The 13,253-nt window shown below is 46.3% G+C and overlaps 1 protein-coding gene across 7 annotated transcripts in view; it reads right to left on the reverse strand.

Annotated features, from left to right (window-relative positions):
• Fgfr2 (fibroblast growth factor receptor 2) overlaps positions 1 to 13,253 on the reverse strand; it is a 105,986-nt gene that overhangs the window by 18,421 nt on the left and 74,312 nt on the right. For all 7 annotated transcript variants that reach the window (XM_005351364.3, XM_013347904.2, XM_013347903.2 and 4 more), the window contains 3 exons: positions 6,232 to 6,383; positions 3,021 to 3,142; positions 849 to 959 (listed from right to left, as the gene is read on the reverse strand). In XM_005351364.3, coding sequence (XP_005351421.1) covers positions 849 to 959; positions 3,021 to 3,142; positions 6,232 to 6,383 — 385 coding nt within the window. The remainder of the gene's footprint in view (positions 1 to 848; positions 960 to 3,020; positions 3,143 to 6,231; positions 6,384 to 13,253) is intronic.

Consider the following 13,253-nt stretch of genomic DNA (forward strand, 5'->3'; position numbering starts at 1 on the left):
ATTTCCAAAGCGCCAGTAGGCACTCCGGCGAGCACCCAGGGAAGTGGTCCCCCTGGGGGAGACTGCTCTTTCCTTTCACTTTCATTCTGGGAAGCCATTCTTGAGAGCTCAGCCATCTGCTGCCTAGAGCAAGACAGGATTCCTCAGTCCCCACTTTCAGGGAAGAACTTCTCAAGCAAAACAGACTGGCCTTATTTTAAGAAATCTCTCAGGTCCTCACACAACAAAAGCATCAGAGGAAAGCCCTTTCAAAACAGCCCCCATGCCCAACTTTCCATGCCCCCAGGGGCAGCCACAGACCTGCTGTGTACCTGTAGCTGGTAACATCTTCCTAAGGATAGAATAGAAGTCACCTTTACAAAAATATGTACGTGTATGTGTGTATATGTTTGTTTGTATCTGTGTATGTGTGCTTATGTGTGGCAGCTAGAAAACAGTCATGCTTTTTAGACAGGGTCTCTCACCGACCAGGAACTCACTGAGAAGGCTAAGCTGGAGGGTAGTGAGTCCTAGAATCCACCTTTCTCCATCTTCCCAGTGCTAGGATCATAAGAGCTCAATACAGATTTGGCAGGTCCTCATTGACTCTTGACTGAGCTATCTCCCAGCCTCTACTTTTTTGTATTTTTGAGACAGACTTACTATGTACCCCAGGCTGCTGTCAAACTTGTGATCCTCCTGCTTCAGCTTCTTGAGTGCTGGAATAGGTATGCACTACATGTCTGATGGGAACAGATACCCTTGAGATGCCCTAAGAGCAGAAACCCTGCAGCCCAGTTGTTTCCAGACGAGGCCTGCTGGCCAGCAGTGCAGTGTGTGGACAGAAAATACACCCTCCTCCTACTTACCATCTTGAGTGCAGGCCCCCAGGAGGTTGATGATGTTCTTATGTTTACCAATCATCTTCATCATCTCCATCTCTGACACCAGATCAGAAAGGTCCTTCTCTGTGGCATCATCTAGGAACGGGAATCATAAATCGGTTGGTTCCTCCCAGTTCCAAGGATGTCACTCTTAGCCATCAGATGATCAATCAACATGGTAACTTCAAGAGTTCTTACTTAGAATACCATGGAGTTGAATTTTAGAACCAGAACTATTTCTCCATCTAATCAGTGAGGGCATAAAAGCTGAGGCAGGGGAGTGTCATGCTCAGTATCAAAGTGGTCACATGGGCAAGAGTTGGGATCAAAACTAGGCCCCCAACACTAAGGTCAAGTCTTTGGCAACAAAGTTCTTGATCGTGAGCTAACCTCATCCTCTGATGTATCTAAGGGTATGTTCTAGAATATACCAAACTTCCCAATGCCCCGCCCCCCAACAACTTCAAGAATGATGGGGAGGAAACTGTAGGAGAAACATTGGGAATCACTATAAAATTTGTTTTTACAGAGAAACAATTCCCAATACAACCTTTAGGTTCTTAGAAGGTAGGCCCAGGAAGGAGCCCATAAGTGGCTCTGCAAATGCATGTGCACACCAAAAATAGTCTGATGAGCAAAAAGCCTTCTCAATAGCTCCTGACTACTACCCTCAAAGAGAAGTACAAGTCACGTCTCACAGGCATGGCATATGCACGGCAGAGGCCCAACACACACGGGCTCACGGGGAGTTTCAAATAAGACCATTTTCAGTGTGCCCTCTTTTAATTCTTCTGTTGTCATTCTGTTTTCTGTAGTTTTAGGGTTCAAACACAGTGTCATGTGCCTGCCACTCAGGTATTCTACCACTGAGTTAATTCAATACAGAAAAGAAAAAAAAATAATCTGAGCTAAAAGAAAAGAATAAAGGCTGAATGTGTCTCTAAAAACAGGGGCATGGATCTATCCTGACCTTTACGGAGAAGAGGGAAGGGAGGCGGGAATAGAGCAGCCTACAGACACATGGCTCAGCATGCTGCCTTCCCTAGACCTTAGTCGTACTCTGGTTGTCAAAAAGGATGCTAAGAAGGCTTTGGGGCTAATATCTGCTGACCGTGATGAAAAAAAAGATGGTGGACAATCTTGTTTAAAGAGAAAGGCCAACCTCTAAACCTTCCTTTCTGCAACAGCCCCAGGCATCTCAAAACCAGGAGTCCTGTAGAAAATATGATGCCTAGTCCTCCCTACCTTGCCTTTGCTCTGGTACCTACACACTTGCCATCTCTTCCCTGGTACCAACCTTCAAGGCAAGGACCATCCCAGAGTTCCCTGGGAATCTCAAGTCAAAAGCTACAAAGACAAAATGAATGGTGTTCTGGCCCTTTCTTGTCTGCATGTTCTCAGCAGAAAGGGATGTGGTAAACATCCTGGTAAAGAAAGAAACGGCCTAACTCCTGAGCATGTATAACATCCTAACGTTCAGGACAGACCCCTGCCTACAAGTCGGGGAACCATCAGGCACGAAATCTTTCTCTCTGAGGTGCCCACAACAGAATTTATAATGTGGCTTTCCCCTTTAACTCTTCGTATAAAAGAATACCATGCAAGGATAAGTTAACAGTGAAAAGTAATTTAAGCTCCTTGGGTATCAAGCTGGAAAAAAAGGACATTCACATGCTGGAATTATCATTTACATGTCCCCGAGATCCTGCATCAGCTCCATTCCTCTTTGCTCCTTTTCGGCTTCTAAGTGACTCTTTGGATCCACATTTTGACAAAATGTGGCTTTCTGTTTCCTGCCCTCCCTTATTCCCACTCCAGTACCTACCTACAACTCTTTTGCATGTTAAAGTCTGCGTACCAATTTACCCCCTAAACTTTCTAAGCCCCTGAGTACACACACAAGAGGAGAATCAGTGAGGATTTCTTATTCAGAGTCGGTCAGACAACGACTAGACCCAGCAAGCTACCACTGTTCACAAACTGTCTTTTCTTTTAAGAGCACACAGCTCAAGGTAAATCCTCTGCCTCAGATGCTCATTTATCCTGAAAACCCCTCAACCTCCAGGTCAAGTATGTGCTCTCTGCCCCCACGTCATCGCAGAGTTCACGTTCATCATGGCGGACCCTCTCTGCCCTCCCTCCCATCCACCCACTCACCTTTCAACATCTTCACTGCCACGGTGACGGCCTCCTTGGGTTTGTCTTTATCGATTCCCACTGCTTCTGCCATGACTACTTGCCCGAAGCAACCTTCCCCCAGGGGTTTGCCCAGCGTCAGCCTAGATGTGTAAATAGGGGATTAGCACAGCGCGTCTGGCTGAGGGGCACAGGGAGGGAAATTCCAGAACTAAATATAAAAATCTTCCAGAGGCATGCATATGGAACCAATGAGGCTTTGGGGCACACACGGGGTATTTTCTTAGTGACGTTTTTCCAGAACGTCAATTACTGTCGGAGCGGCTATTAAATTTCACGTTTGTGCCCTTCATTTGTTTTCTTTTTCTTTAGGGAAGGTGTCCTTGCTAGCGAGGTGGTCAGCTTCGCTGCATGCCAACTGTGAGGAGCTTTGGTCTTGAGCCAATTAAATATTTGTGATTTAAAATGAAGCCGAGGAAGAAAAAAAAACTGTGAAAGGCTGCTCTGATTTGCTGTCCCTGTCAAGGGGCAGTCTTCAAACGACTGTTATGCAATAGCAGGGGATTTTATGGTTCCTTTGCTTGTCCAGGCTACAGAGTAGGAGCTTCTGCTTATTTCAAAGCATCTGTAGTTTCCCACTGAAGGTAACTTCTCGAAAATGGGCAGGACAGTTTTTCTTTTGACAAAAGTTTAGAAATTCTTATCACTACCCAAAATAAAAAGAAGGAAGAAAGTAGAAAGCAAAAGGGCACAAATGCCATTTTTAAGCACAAAAGTTCTATGCGTGTCCGATAAATAGTCTGATATTATCTTAGGTGTTCCTTAGGGACACTTAGGGAAGTCTTTGGAACACTTTCGAGTGTGTTTTTTATCTTCATTTGTTTATTTTTTAAATTTGTTTTTTATTATGTTGTAGTATGTGTATGTGTGTTTCTGGGGAGGGGTATGCACATGTGGGTGCCAGTGCCCATGGAGTCCAGACATATCAGGTCCCCCAGATCTGGAGCTACAGGAGGTTGGGAGTCGCCCACCATGGGTGCTGGGAACTGAACTCTGGTCTTTTATAAGAGCAGTACCCACTCTTTACCACAGAGATCGCTCTCCAGCTTGAGTGGGCTTTTCTTCCTTTTTTTAACATAAGCACAGTACAGCCAAGTATTGAGCCTTCCTCAGAACACAGCATTTACAGTAAGCACCCGATATTTTCAAAAGCTCAAAAAAGAAAAAAAAATGGAGGGCAACACATGCCATGCTGAAGGGCATCCCCTTTCCGTCCAGAAATAAAATTAAATTGAACATTTTGGCAGAAAATAAACATTTGCGTTGGAAAATGGTTAATTTATGCCCTATTGCCCCGCTACTACATGCATAACAACCCTCTCTTTGTGTAACTTCGGCCTCCAATCTAATAAACCGCTTCTAAATAGCCTTCATTCATTGGAAATCTGCTCCACCTACGTTTGTGCTAAACACTGCTTGGAAATGCACGGGGCTCAGATTTTCCACACTTAGGTCCCCCCAAGTGGGAACCGCTGCACAGCATAGACTCACGCTGTTGACTGCTGTCACAGGTGGCCAAAATTACAGACTCAACCTGAAAGCTGCGAGTTTGTAACATATGAGCCCAACTCTCCAATTCAGCTTTGTATACACAGGAATGTGCACACGAACCCAGCTAGGTATGTAATCACACTCAGCTAGGGGGCTGGCAGGGGTCAAGCGCAACATCTCTTCCTCCACCAAAAGTCTGCAGGTAAAGAAACCATTCTTTGTGTTTTCTCTGGTACCTCACCAGTAAAAATGTCCAGTCAACATTCCCTGGATGAAGGAAGGAAGGAATGAATGCTCCTTTCACCACAGCACACAGATAAGCTGGAAATGATTTCCATTGACATAAACTGAAGGCTGCAGCGACAGCTACTTAGCCCTGGATTAGGGTATATGTGAGAATCTCTAACAAAAGTGGGAACCAAAGTGCTGCAATTGTGTGAGTCAAAGACCAACGTGAGGCTCAAGCTTCCTTCCCCTGCCAATTAACTGGCCATCCAGATTCGGGAAATCTTATCTTTGTGTTCCTGAATCTCTGTTCACACACACACACACACACACACACACACACACACACACACACACACACACACACACCACAGTATGTGTGTTGAATATACCACAAATAATCTCAGGAAGACACTGCAAAGATCAGGGATAGGTGGGCTAGATGTTTTCAAGCAAGCTGAGAGCTTACTCCTGGTTATCTGATGCAGAAAGAGCCAATTATTTCCACCTTCTATGACCCTCAAGCTGTCTAGACTCTGTTCCTACAAGAAGGAAGCCGCCAGAGTTGATCCCTACCTAGAGGGCAGAGGCTGGTGGGCCACCATCTGCACTACCAGCTCTGATAAACACACCATCTTGCTGAAGTTTGCAGTTCAAAAGGCCCTGATTACCAGGGCACAAGTGAAAAGGAGAGATTCTAACAACCCAGCACTGTGCTCAGTCTTAGGAGGAGAAGACCGTGACCCTCATTTTATAGGCAAGAGGTGGGGAGGACTGAGCAAATCCCTTAGGTCTGCCCACCCACTGACTGGCAGAACTGGGATTCAAATCTAGCACAGGCACAGGCCAAATTACATGAAGTTATTCAGCTGGGCCAAAAGACAAAACAGCTCCCAGCAATACCCGTGCAAGCCTGCATGGCAACCTTGTGCTTCGACATATAACTAGATAACTCCCTATCAACCAAAAAGCAAAAGTATTGTAGATCATAGACTCAGGTGTCAGGGGCCAGACTTGAAAATTTTCAGTCCAATATCACATTAATAACTACTAAAAGCAAAGCAAAAACAAAACAGCAGCAGCAACGGAAAAAAAAATATCCCAGATCCCTATGGCAATTTCTAGTAACCAGAAGTTTTAAAGTCTGTACAACTCCACTGTTGTTCCATCTGACTAGGTTTGAATTGTCTAGAAACTTCAACAATGACAACCACATGCCATCTTGCTTGGTTACTAGGCAGGACTTTGTAGCTCCATTGAAAAAGAAATATTAAAATTTTGTTCTTAAAAATTCTTTTTTTTTTTCTAGGAGTTGGTTATTTAGAAACACAATCTCACTCCTGTTGACAATGTCAGAGGGAGACCTTTGCAGCTAAAGGCCGTGGAAAGAAAATGTCAATCCAATCTTCCCATTTATAGCTAAGCACATGCTGGGGCTGTGCGCAGAAGTACTCACTTGTCTCTGGGGAACTCCCACTTTGGATCCTCTGGCAACTCATACTCGGAGACCCCTGCTAGCATTGGGGTATCTGCCGTGGAGGACAGACGAGTGGTTATCCTCACGAGCGGGGTGTTGGAGTTCATGGAGGAGCTAGACTCAGCCGAAACCTGGATACAAAATGCAAAGAGGCAGATGTAATCCTGGCTCTACCTGGGAAGCCTGGAGGTGAGCTGGGACCCAGCCAGAGCATCAGTTCTTACAAAGAAAGAGGAAGGAACCAGGCAAAAAAAAAAAAAAAAGTGTGTGGGGGGGGAACAAAATGAAAAGTCACAGGAAAGATCGGGTTTCCTCAAAAAAAATTATTTATAGAAGTTTAATCATGGTATTTCTCCTTCTCATCTTAATTTTTAAAGACAGCCACTTAAGAATGTATAGACAGACCCCCACAGGCATCATTACTGTCTTTTGGCCTTTCTTCGTTCAGAGCCCTGCATGAGGAAGATTTCCTCAGTGCTGTTCAGGCCACAGACTGATGCCGTGCCCCTGAGATTCACTAACATGAAGGCTGGGGCCAAGTACAGGGCGCTGGCCAGACGTGCGCAAGGTTCTAAGTTCCATTTCCAGCACCATAAAAGAAAAACACGTCCAAAACTGAATCAGCAGCAGGGATTCACAAGCACTTGGCGGATGAGATCTCCGCTGCCTTTGCCTCCAGAATGTAAAAGGGTATCTCAAGGAAAGAGGGGTGCATATGCGCAGGAAGGGCATTCTGGGAACTCAAAGGTCTTTCATTCGAGGAAACCCAAGGCCCAGGCACTGGGAGGTCATTCTTCATCTGTCCCCAGTCCTTCTGAAACTTGATGATGCCCAGACCATTTAGTGAGATTGGGCTGGCTCCTGTCACTTTAGCTTCTTCAGTAGGCAGGGCAGTGAACACACGAGACCAAGAGTTGAGGGAAAGACACCACCACACTGAACCACATAGGAAGGATCCTCTCCCACCTGGCAACACACAGGGCTTCACCAAGTGACTTTCTCGTTTCCCTTGATCCGTATCAGCCTTGGCCAGACACGGTGTTTATCTCTTAAACACACGGTCTCCCCTTGACTGATCCCTGAGAAAGAAAATTTACCCAGAATCCATGTGAAGGCTGTGCCCGGGTATGACTGTGGGCTGCTGGGTACTGCTTCATTCTAGACCATGACTGAGGGTTTGGCCAAAGACACATGGAGATGAGGTTAGACAGGCACCATCTAGGCATCACCCCAAGCCATCCTGGCTTCCATCCATGGCATGGCTGGGGATCCCCAGCTGAGCACACAAACGCCTCCTCAACCCAACTGGCAAAGATGAAGCCAAAAGAACTTTTTCGCAGGTGGATCCTAGACTCTCGTCAGAGGAACCCAAGGACCTATGTTGTTCCTGGGACTGTCCCATTTGCCATGCCCGTCTGTTCTTCGTAAACCCCTGCCACCCTCAATAGAAGTGAAAAAAGGTGCCTGTCGTATTAAAATCAATGGCGTTCAAGGTTATCCTTGGCCATATAGTGAGTTCAAGCCCAGAGACCCTATCTTGGGAGGAAAAAAAAAAAAGAAATAAAAGGAAAGGAAAAAGAAAAGAAACAAAATGTTAAAATCAAGGAATGAGTTTTGGCATGAAATCCTATTATTTAAAATATACATGGTGACATTTCTGAACCTTCTGAACTTGCCTTTGGGGAAGTGGAAAGGTGATTTCTTTTTAAAATGAAAAAACTCATCTATGTGTGTGTGTGTTTGCTTGTGTATCTGTGTGGAGGTCAGGCGACAACTCTGAGAGCCAGTTCTCTCTTTCTACCACATAGGTTCCAGGAATTGAGCTCAGATCATCGGGCTTGCAGCAAGCGCCTTTGCCCATTGAGCCATCTTACCAGCCCCTAGAAGAATCTAAATTTTACTATGGAGACAGGGCCTTTACTCATTGTGGCATGAAAAAAATTTTTTTTTTTTTTTTTTAAAGAAGGAACCACAGGACTGATAATTGTGTAATAGAGAGCCATACCTCAAGGGCCCAACCTCAAAGGCAAATGCAGAAGTGAGCAGGAAGACTTGGGCTAGGGACGTGTGAGCTCCTCTAGAATCCACTCCCCTCACTCCCTACTAAAGACACCAGGTGGGAGCCACTAAGTAAGAGCCTCACCCAGAGCATGAGGAGCGAAGACTCCCAACCTCTTTCACGGTCTGCGTGGTGTCCAGCCTCCAGTGGTGAGCTGTCTCATCTGCAGGCTGCGTCAGAAACCAGTTTTCCGACCACGCCATGATGTCTGCTTTGCACTGGCCACAAAAATATCACAAGTTTCATCCACAGGAAGGGGACTCAGAAGATTCTGGAACAGGGTTAGCCTACAGCGCTTCCCTGGAAGCACCTACCTGACTTATTCTGAATCAGGGTTATAGGTTACGCTTGCAAAGAGCGCGTAATTTTTTATTTAATTATTTTGAAGATCTTTCTGGTAGTACTTCCACACAAACAGGCAAAACAAAACAAAAAACTCCAAAAACCAAAAAACATCACTTACTGTAGTAGAAATTCACGCCAGAGGATCAGAGGCAAGAAGTCACAGTCAAATTAGTAAGCATCAGCTCAGGAAAGAAAGAGACAGGCCCCAGAGAGCAAAAAGCCAGCAGAGGCTGCTACATGCAGCCAGGATGCTCTTCACAGGACCATCAGCTGGGCCGACATCACAAGTTCCAGAACAAAAGCGTCGGGAACCATGGAGTACACACAGACTGCTAGGACCATTGAGGAGGAGACACTAACTGGGAAATTGCAGGGGACCACAGTGCTAAATGGTGCTGATGTTCAGAAGCCAGTGGCACATGGCAGCCTCTGTGGCGTGTCCCTGGGAGTCAGTGCTCACCCTGGGGATGCCACTACAGGCATTTTCTGGAAGGATATCTAAGGCTAGCAGTGGTCACCTTTTAAGGAGAGAGATCCAGAGTTGAGAGCAGAGGAAGATACAGGTCTTATTCCAGAACTCTCTATATCATTTAGATTTTATTACTACGATCTTATGTCTCTTTTGTGTTTTAGGAGAAGTTCTTTCTTTAACAAAAATATCATTTGGAATAAAATAAGAATGAGTAAAGAGAAAAAGGAAGGCAGAGGCTTGAAAAATACAGACTTCGGTCAGAAAACAGCCAGATCCGTGCCTTCGCCCCCTCTCTTGTGCCACCAGGCTGCTGTGTGATGTTTCCACATTCTTCAGTGTGCAAACCCAGTGACCATCCAGGGCCAAGCTGCCCTGGGTCTGGTGGGCTGCATCCTGCTCAACGGCACTGGGTGCTTAAGGTCAGAGTCCCGGGTCTACGTGTGAGTCTCGGGCGGTCTCAATCCCAGCTCACAGAGCTAGCAGGGCAGCAGGAAGACAGCGCAGGCTGAGCAGCTGCTGCTGAGCTGGGACAGCCATAGCTCTTCAGAGCGCCTCGCTGTGTGGGCTTGTTCTGATGCTAGACAGGATACACTTTAATTGCATACCTTATTCGCGAGATGGGACCCTCAGCTGCCAACCAGGATGGCCTGGGGCTCCAGTGAGTGAGAAATGCCAAGGATGTAGGAGTTAGGGGACAGTCCTACGGTGGAGAAAGGCAAGCTACGGGGTAACACAGTCCTGCTGGTGAATATGACTGAGGGGCTACTGCAAACTGGAGAGATTTACATCTGGTCTGACAGTAACTGCTCTGTGGAGAACCTCGGACCCAGTGGGAATGAACACCAGAGCCCTGTGGCACAAGTTTACCATACACACACACACACACATACACACACACACACACACCCTGCAACAGAGCCTCTTCACAAGGTTATAATGTGAACACTTTTCAAAATGGAAAACAGAAAAAAATTAAAAATAACACAGGAGAAAAAACCCTTGACAGTCTTTGCTGCAGCCCTTACTACTAAAGTATAAAACCGTGTTTACGTGGGGGAGTTTTGTTCAATAGAAAGTGCAGATTCAGATTCAATGACAAGCCTGGGAAATACCTTTGTAAAAAAAAAAACACACACACACACAAAGAGAGAGAAAGGATAAGAAAATACCCAAAGTGTCTGAACATACAGAACCTGCTCTTGCTGTCTACAGAGGTATGTCTTAATTTTACCTTCATGCATTTTACTATACTATTAAAATCCCCTGTGGGACTGTAAAGTATAACTGGCTTTCTCTTCATTCCCCTTCCTCAGAAATTCAACCTGTCTGGAGGGCTTGGCAGCATCTCCGGCAGGGGGTTCCCCCAGGAACCCTGTGTTTCAGGGGCTCCTTCCCTATGAATCGAGGCCCCGCCGCCCACCTTGAAAGTCGTTCGCTTCCTCAGAACCATCACATGGCTGATTTTCTTTCTTTTCTTTCTCTTTTAATTATAACTTCCCTCCTCAGATAGTCTTCAGTCCTTAATCTAGAAAACTTCAATCTGGGAGTTTCCCCTTCAACGTGCTTAAAGCCATCCCACAGTGAGAAGTTACTTACAAACAATAAAAGCTAACACTCCAGTAAACGGTTCCCCCACCCACCCAAATCTTGGCAGGCGGCTTTTAAAAAGCCACGCGCTCTTCCCAGTCTCCAGCTCGGCTGCCTTACATGGCGGGATCCCTTCACCACGTGCCATAAATCAAGCTTTGAACTCAATGTGCTTTTCATATATTTCCATAGTACATGTGGGAGATTAAGGGAGGAAGTGGGTTTTCTCCCCATTTCTTTTTAGAGGGCCACCAAGAAATAGCTGCCATCTCTTTACTGTGGATTAAGCTGAACATTCAGAGGGGACCTCACAGACGACAGAGTAGGCAGAAGCAAAGTCGAGGTGGTGAGGAATGTGTCATGCTTGTCTTTATTCCTGAGGACTGACACACAGCCTTGGACCACAGCCTACTGGAGATACCCTCCAACTCCCAGGCAGTGGGCGGAGACTTCCACATCAGAACAGAAGCCCAGGGAGCACATAATTCTGCTATAAGTCTAGCTCCACACATCTCTACCTATGGCCAAGCAGAAGGCCTGCATGACACCAAGCTTCAGGGGATCTCTAGGGGTGGATTTCCCCCCCTCCTGCCCCCCCCCTCGCCTTCCATAACAAAAGTTAGGTAATTACTCAGACTTCTCCTTAAACAGTCCCTACCACACATGGATGCTTGAATGGCCTGCTACAACAACAAAACACTTAGCCCAGAAATTCTATTACACTTGGGCCTCATCAGCAAAAGTCCAGGGTAGGTCTGGGTCAGAGAACCATGTCTTTCAGAGGCTGAGAGAAAGGCCAGAGTCAATGGGGGACAAGAAAGGCGGAAGATTCCTATGAATAAGCGGACTCCACATGGGGCTTCCACAACTATCCAGTTACCCAGATGTTTTCGAGAACCAGTACACGGCAGCACTGGGTTGATATATCACAAAGGGGATTCCAGGTCATGGTGTTGAGCTGCTCAGCAGTGAGCAAGTCAGAACTTACTTTCACTGAGTTTGGGATACTCCAAGACCATGAATACATCGCCCTGAGAGCAGCTCTGGAATCAAGGGTTCTTCCTTCCCAGCCCTAATGACCAAATGCCTCAAAGGCATTATGAAATTGTTCTCTGGTTTTCTCAGCTGCCCATGTCAGTGGCTGAGGCTGGGAACAGACACGACAGTCCCTTGTGTGACTGGGTAGGCTATGGATTCATCTGGACACGGCCAGCCAACAGCTGATTCTCCCTCTTGCCCTATGCAAGCTTCCGGCTTCAGAGGAAGAGCTGACACACCCTGGGAAACCTTCTCAACAAACACGGCACCCACCGCCTTAAGCAAGGCTTCCTCTGTCCATCTCTGCTGACAAGGGACTTGTGGAAGTAACAAGGCAAATCCCTCCCCTTGGACTCAGGGCTACACAAAAACTATTTCTCATTGGCCACCGATGGTCCACTTGGCTCACAAGGTGCTTCTCTGGGTTGGCTACTGCCATTTAACACCCTAAGTACCAAGAAGTAAGAGGCAAGTGAGCGGGTGCCTTCAAAGTGTTCAGTCCTAGCCTTGGAAGGGAGGGATGAATCCCTATTATAGGGAGATCCCACAGGCTTCCTACCTGCTTATAAAGTTACTTTTCTTTCTCCAAGAATCAAAGTATACAAAAAGTCTCCCAGAATCAATGTTTACTTTTAAAAAGGCTATAAAGAATTTGATATTGAAACAAACAAACAAAATACTCTACATCTTTGCCTCAGAAAAAAATAACATAAAGTGAAATATCTGCTTTAAACAAGGGCTGGGCAGGGAAGTAAACATCAAGAAGGAGAAAGAAGGGCTGAGAAGGAGATTGTTCAAAGGGTAAATGGCCTTCCTTGACCTGCGAGCAATCTCTAGGACCTACATTAAAGAAGAAGAAGAAAGCAGGCCCTGGGGCTCACAGGCCAGACAGCCTAGATGACTTGGCTAGTTCCAGGCCAATGAGTGAGAAACTCTGCATTGAAAAAACCAAAAGGGGTAGGGAGTGGACCACATCTGATGAATGACACCTAACGTTATCATTTTGCCTCAGCACACATCTGCACACACCTACACATCTGCATGCACGAATGCAGCATGAGTAAACACAGCAACAAAGACAAGGGTGAACTGCGTGGAGAGAGCGTGTAAGTCTCCATGCCGTGAAGGTCAAGAATCAAGGCCAGGAGGATCAAACGTGGACTGGAAGCTGTATCATACGGGAGCTCAGGCTAACACAGAATGAAGCCCAGCCTCTGAATGCCTGGGAGCAGCCGTCCCCCAGACATCTGATTACAGGCTCATCTGTCGCCAGGTAAAAGGCATGCTTGGCATCCCTGTGGTATGCACTCTGTCATTAACCTATCTCCAGGCCTTTGTGGGACTTTTCCCTCCAGCCACAGCCCAATACTCTCTTTATCCAGACACAAGATAAACATCTCCTCCTCCCCGAAGGAGGCTGTGCTTTGGGAAGAGCAGTGGCACACTCTAGAAAATGCTGGGGTCCATCAATACCTCTTTAACCCATTTATCTCCCAAAGA

Source organism: Microtus ochrogaster, chromosome 8 (assembly GCF_000317375.1).
Source record: "Microtus ochrogaster isolate Prairie Vole_2 chromosome 8, MicOch1.0, whole genome shotgun sequence".
Lineage (NCBI taxonomy): Eukaryota > Metazoa > Chordata > Mammalia > Rodentia > Cricetidae > Microtus > Microtus ochrogaster.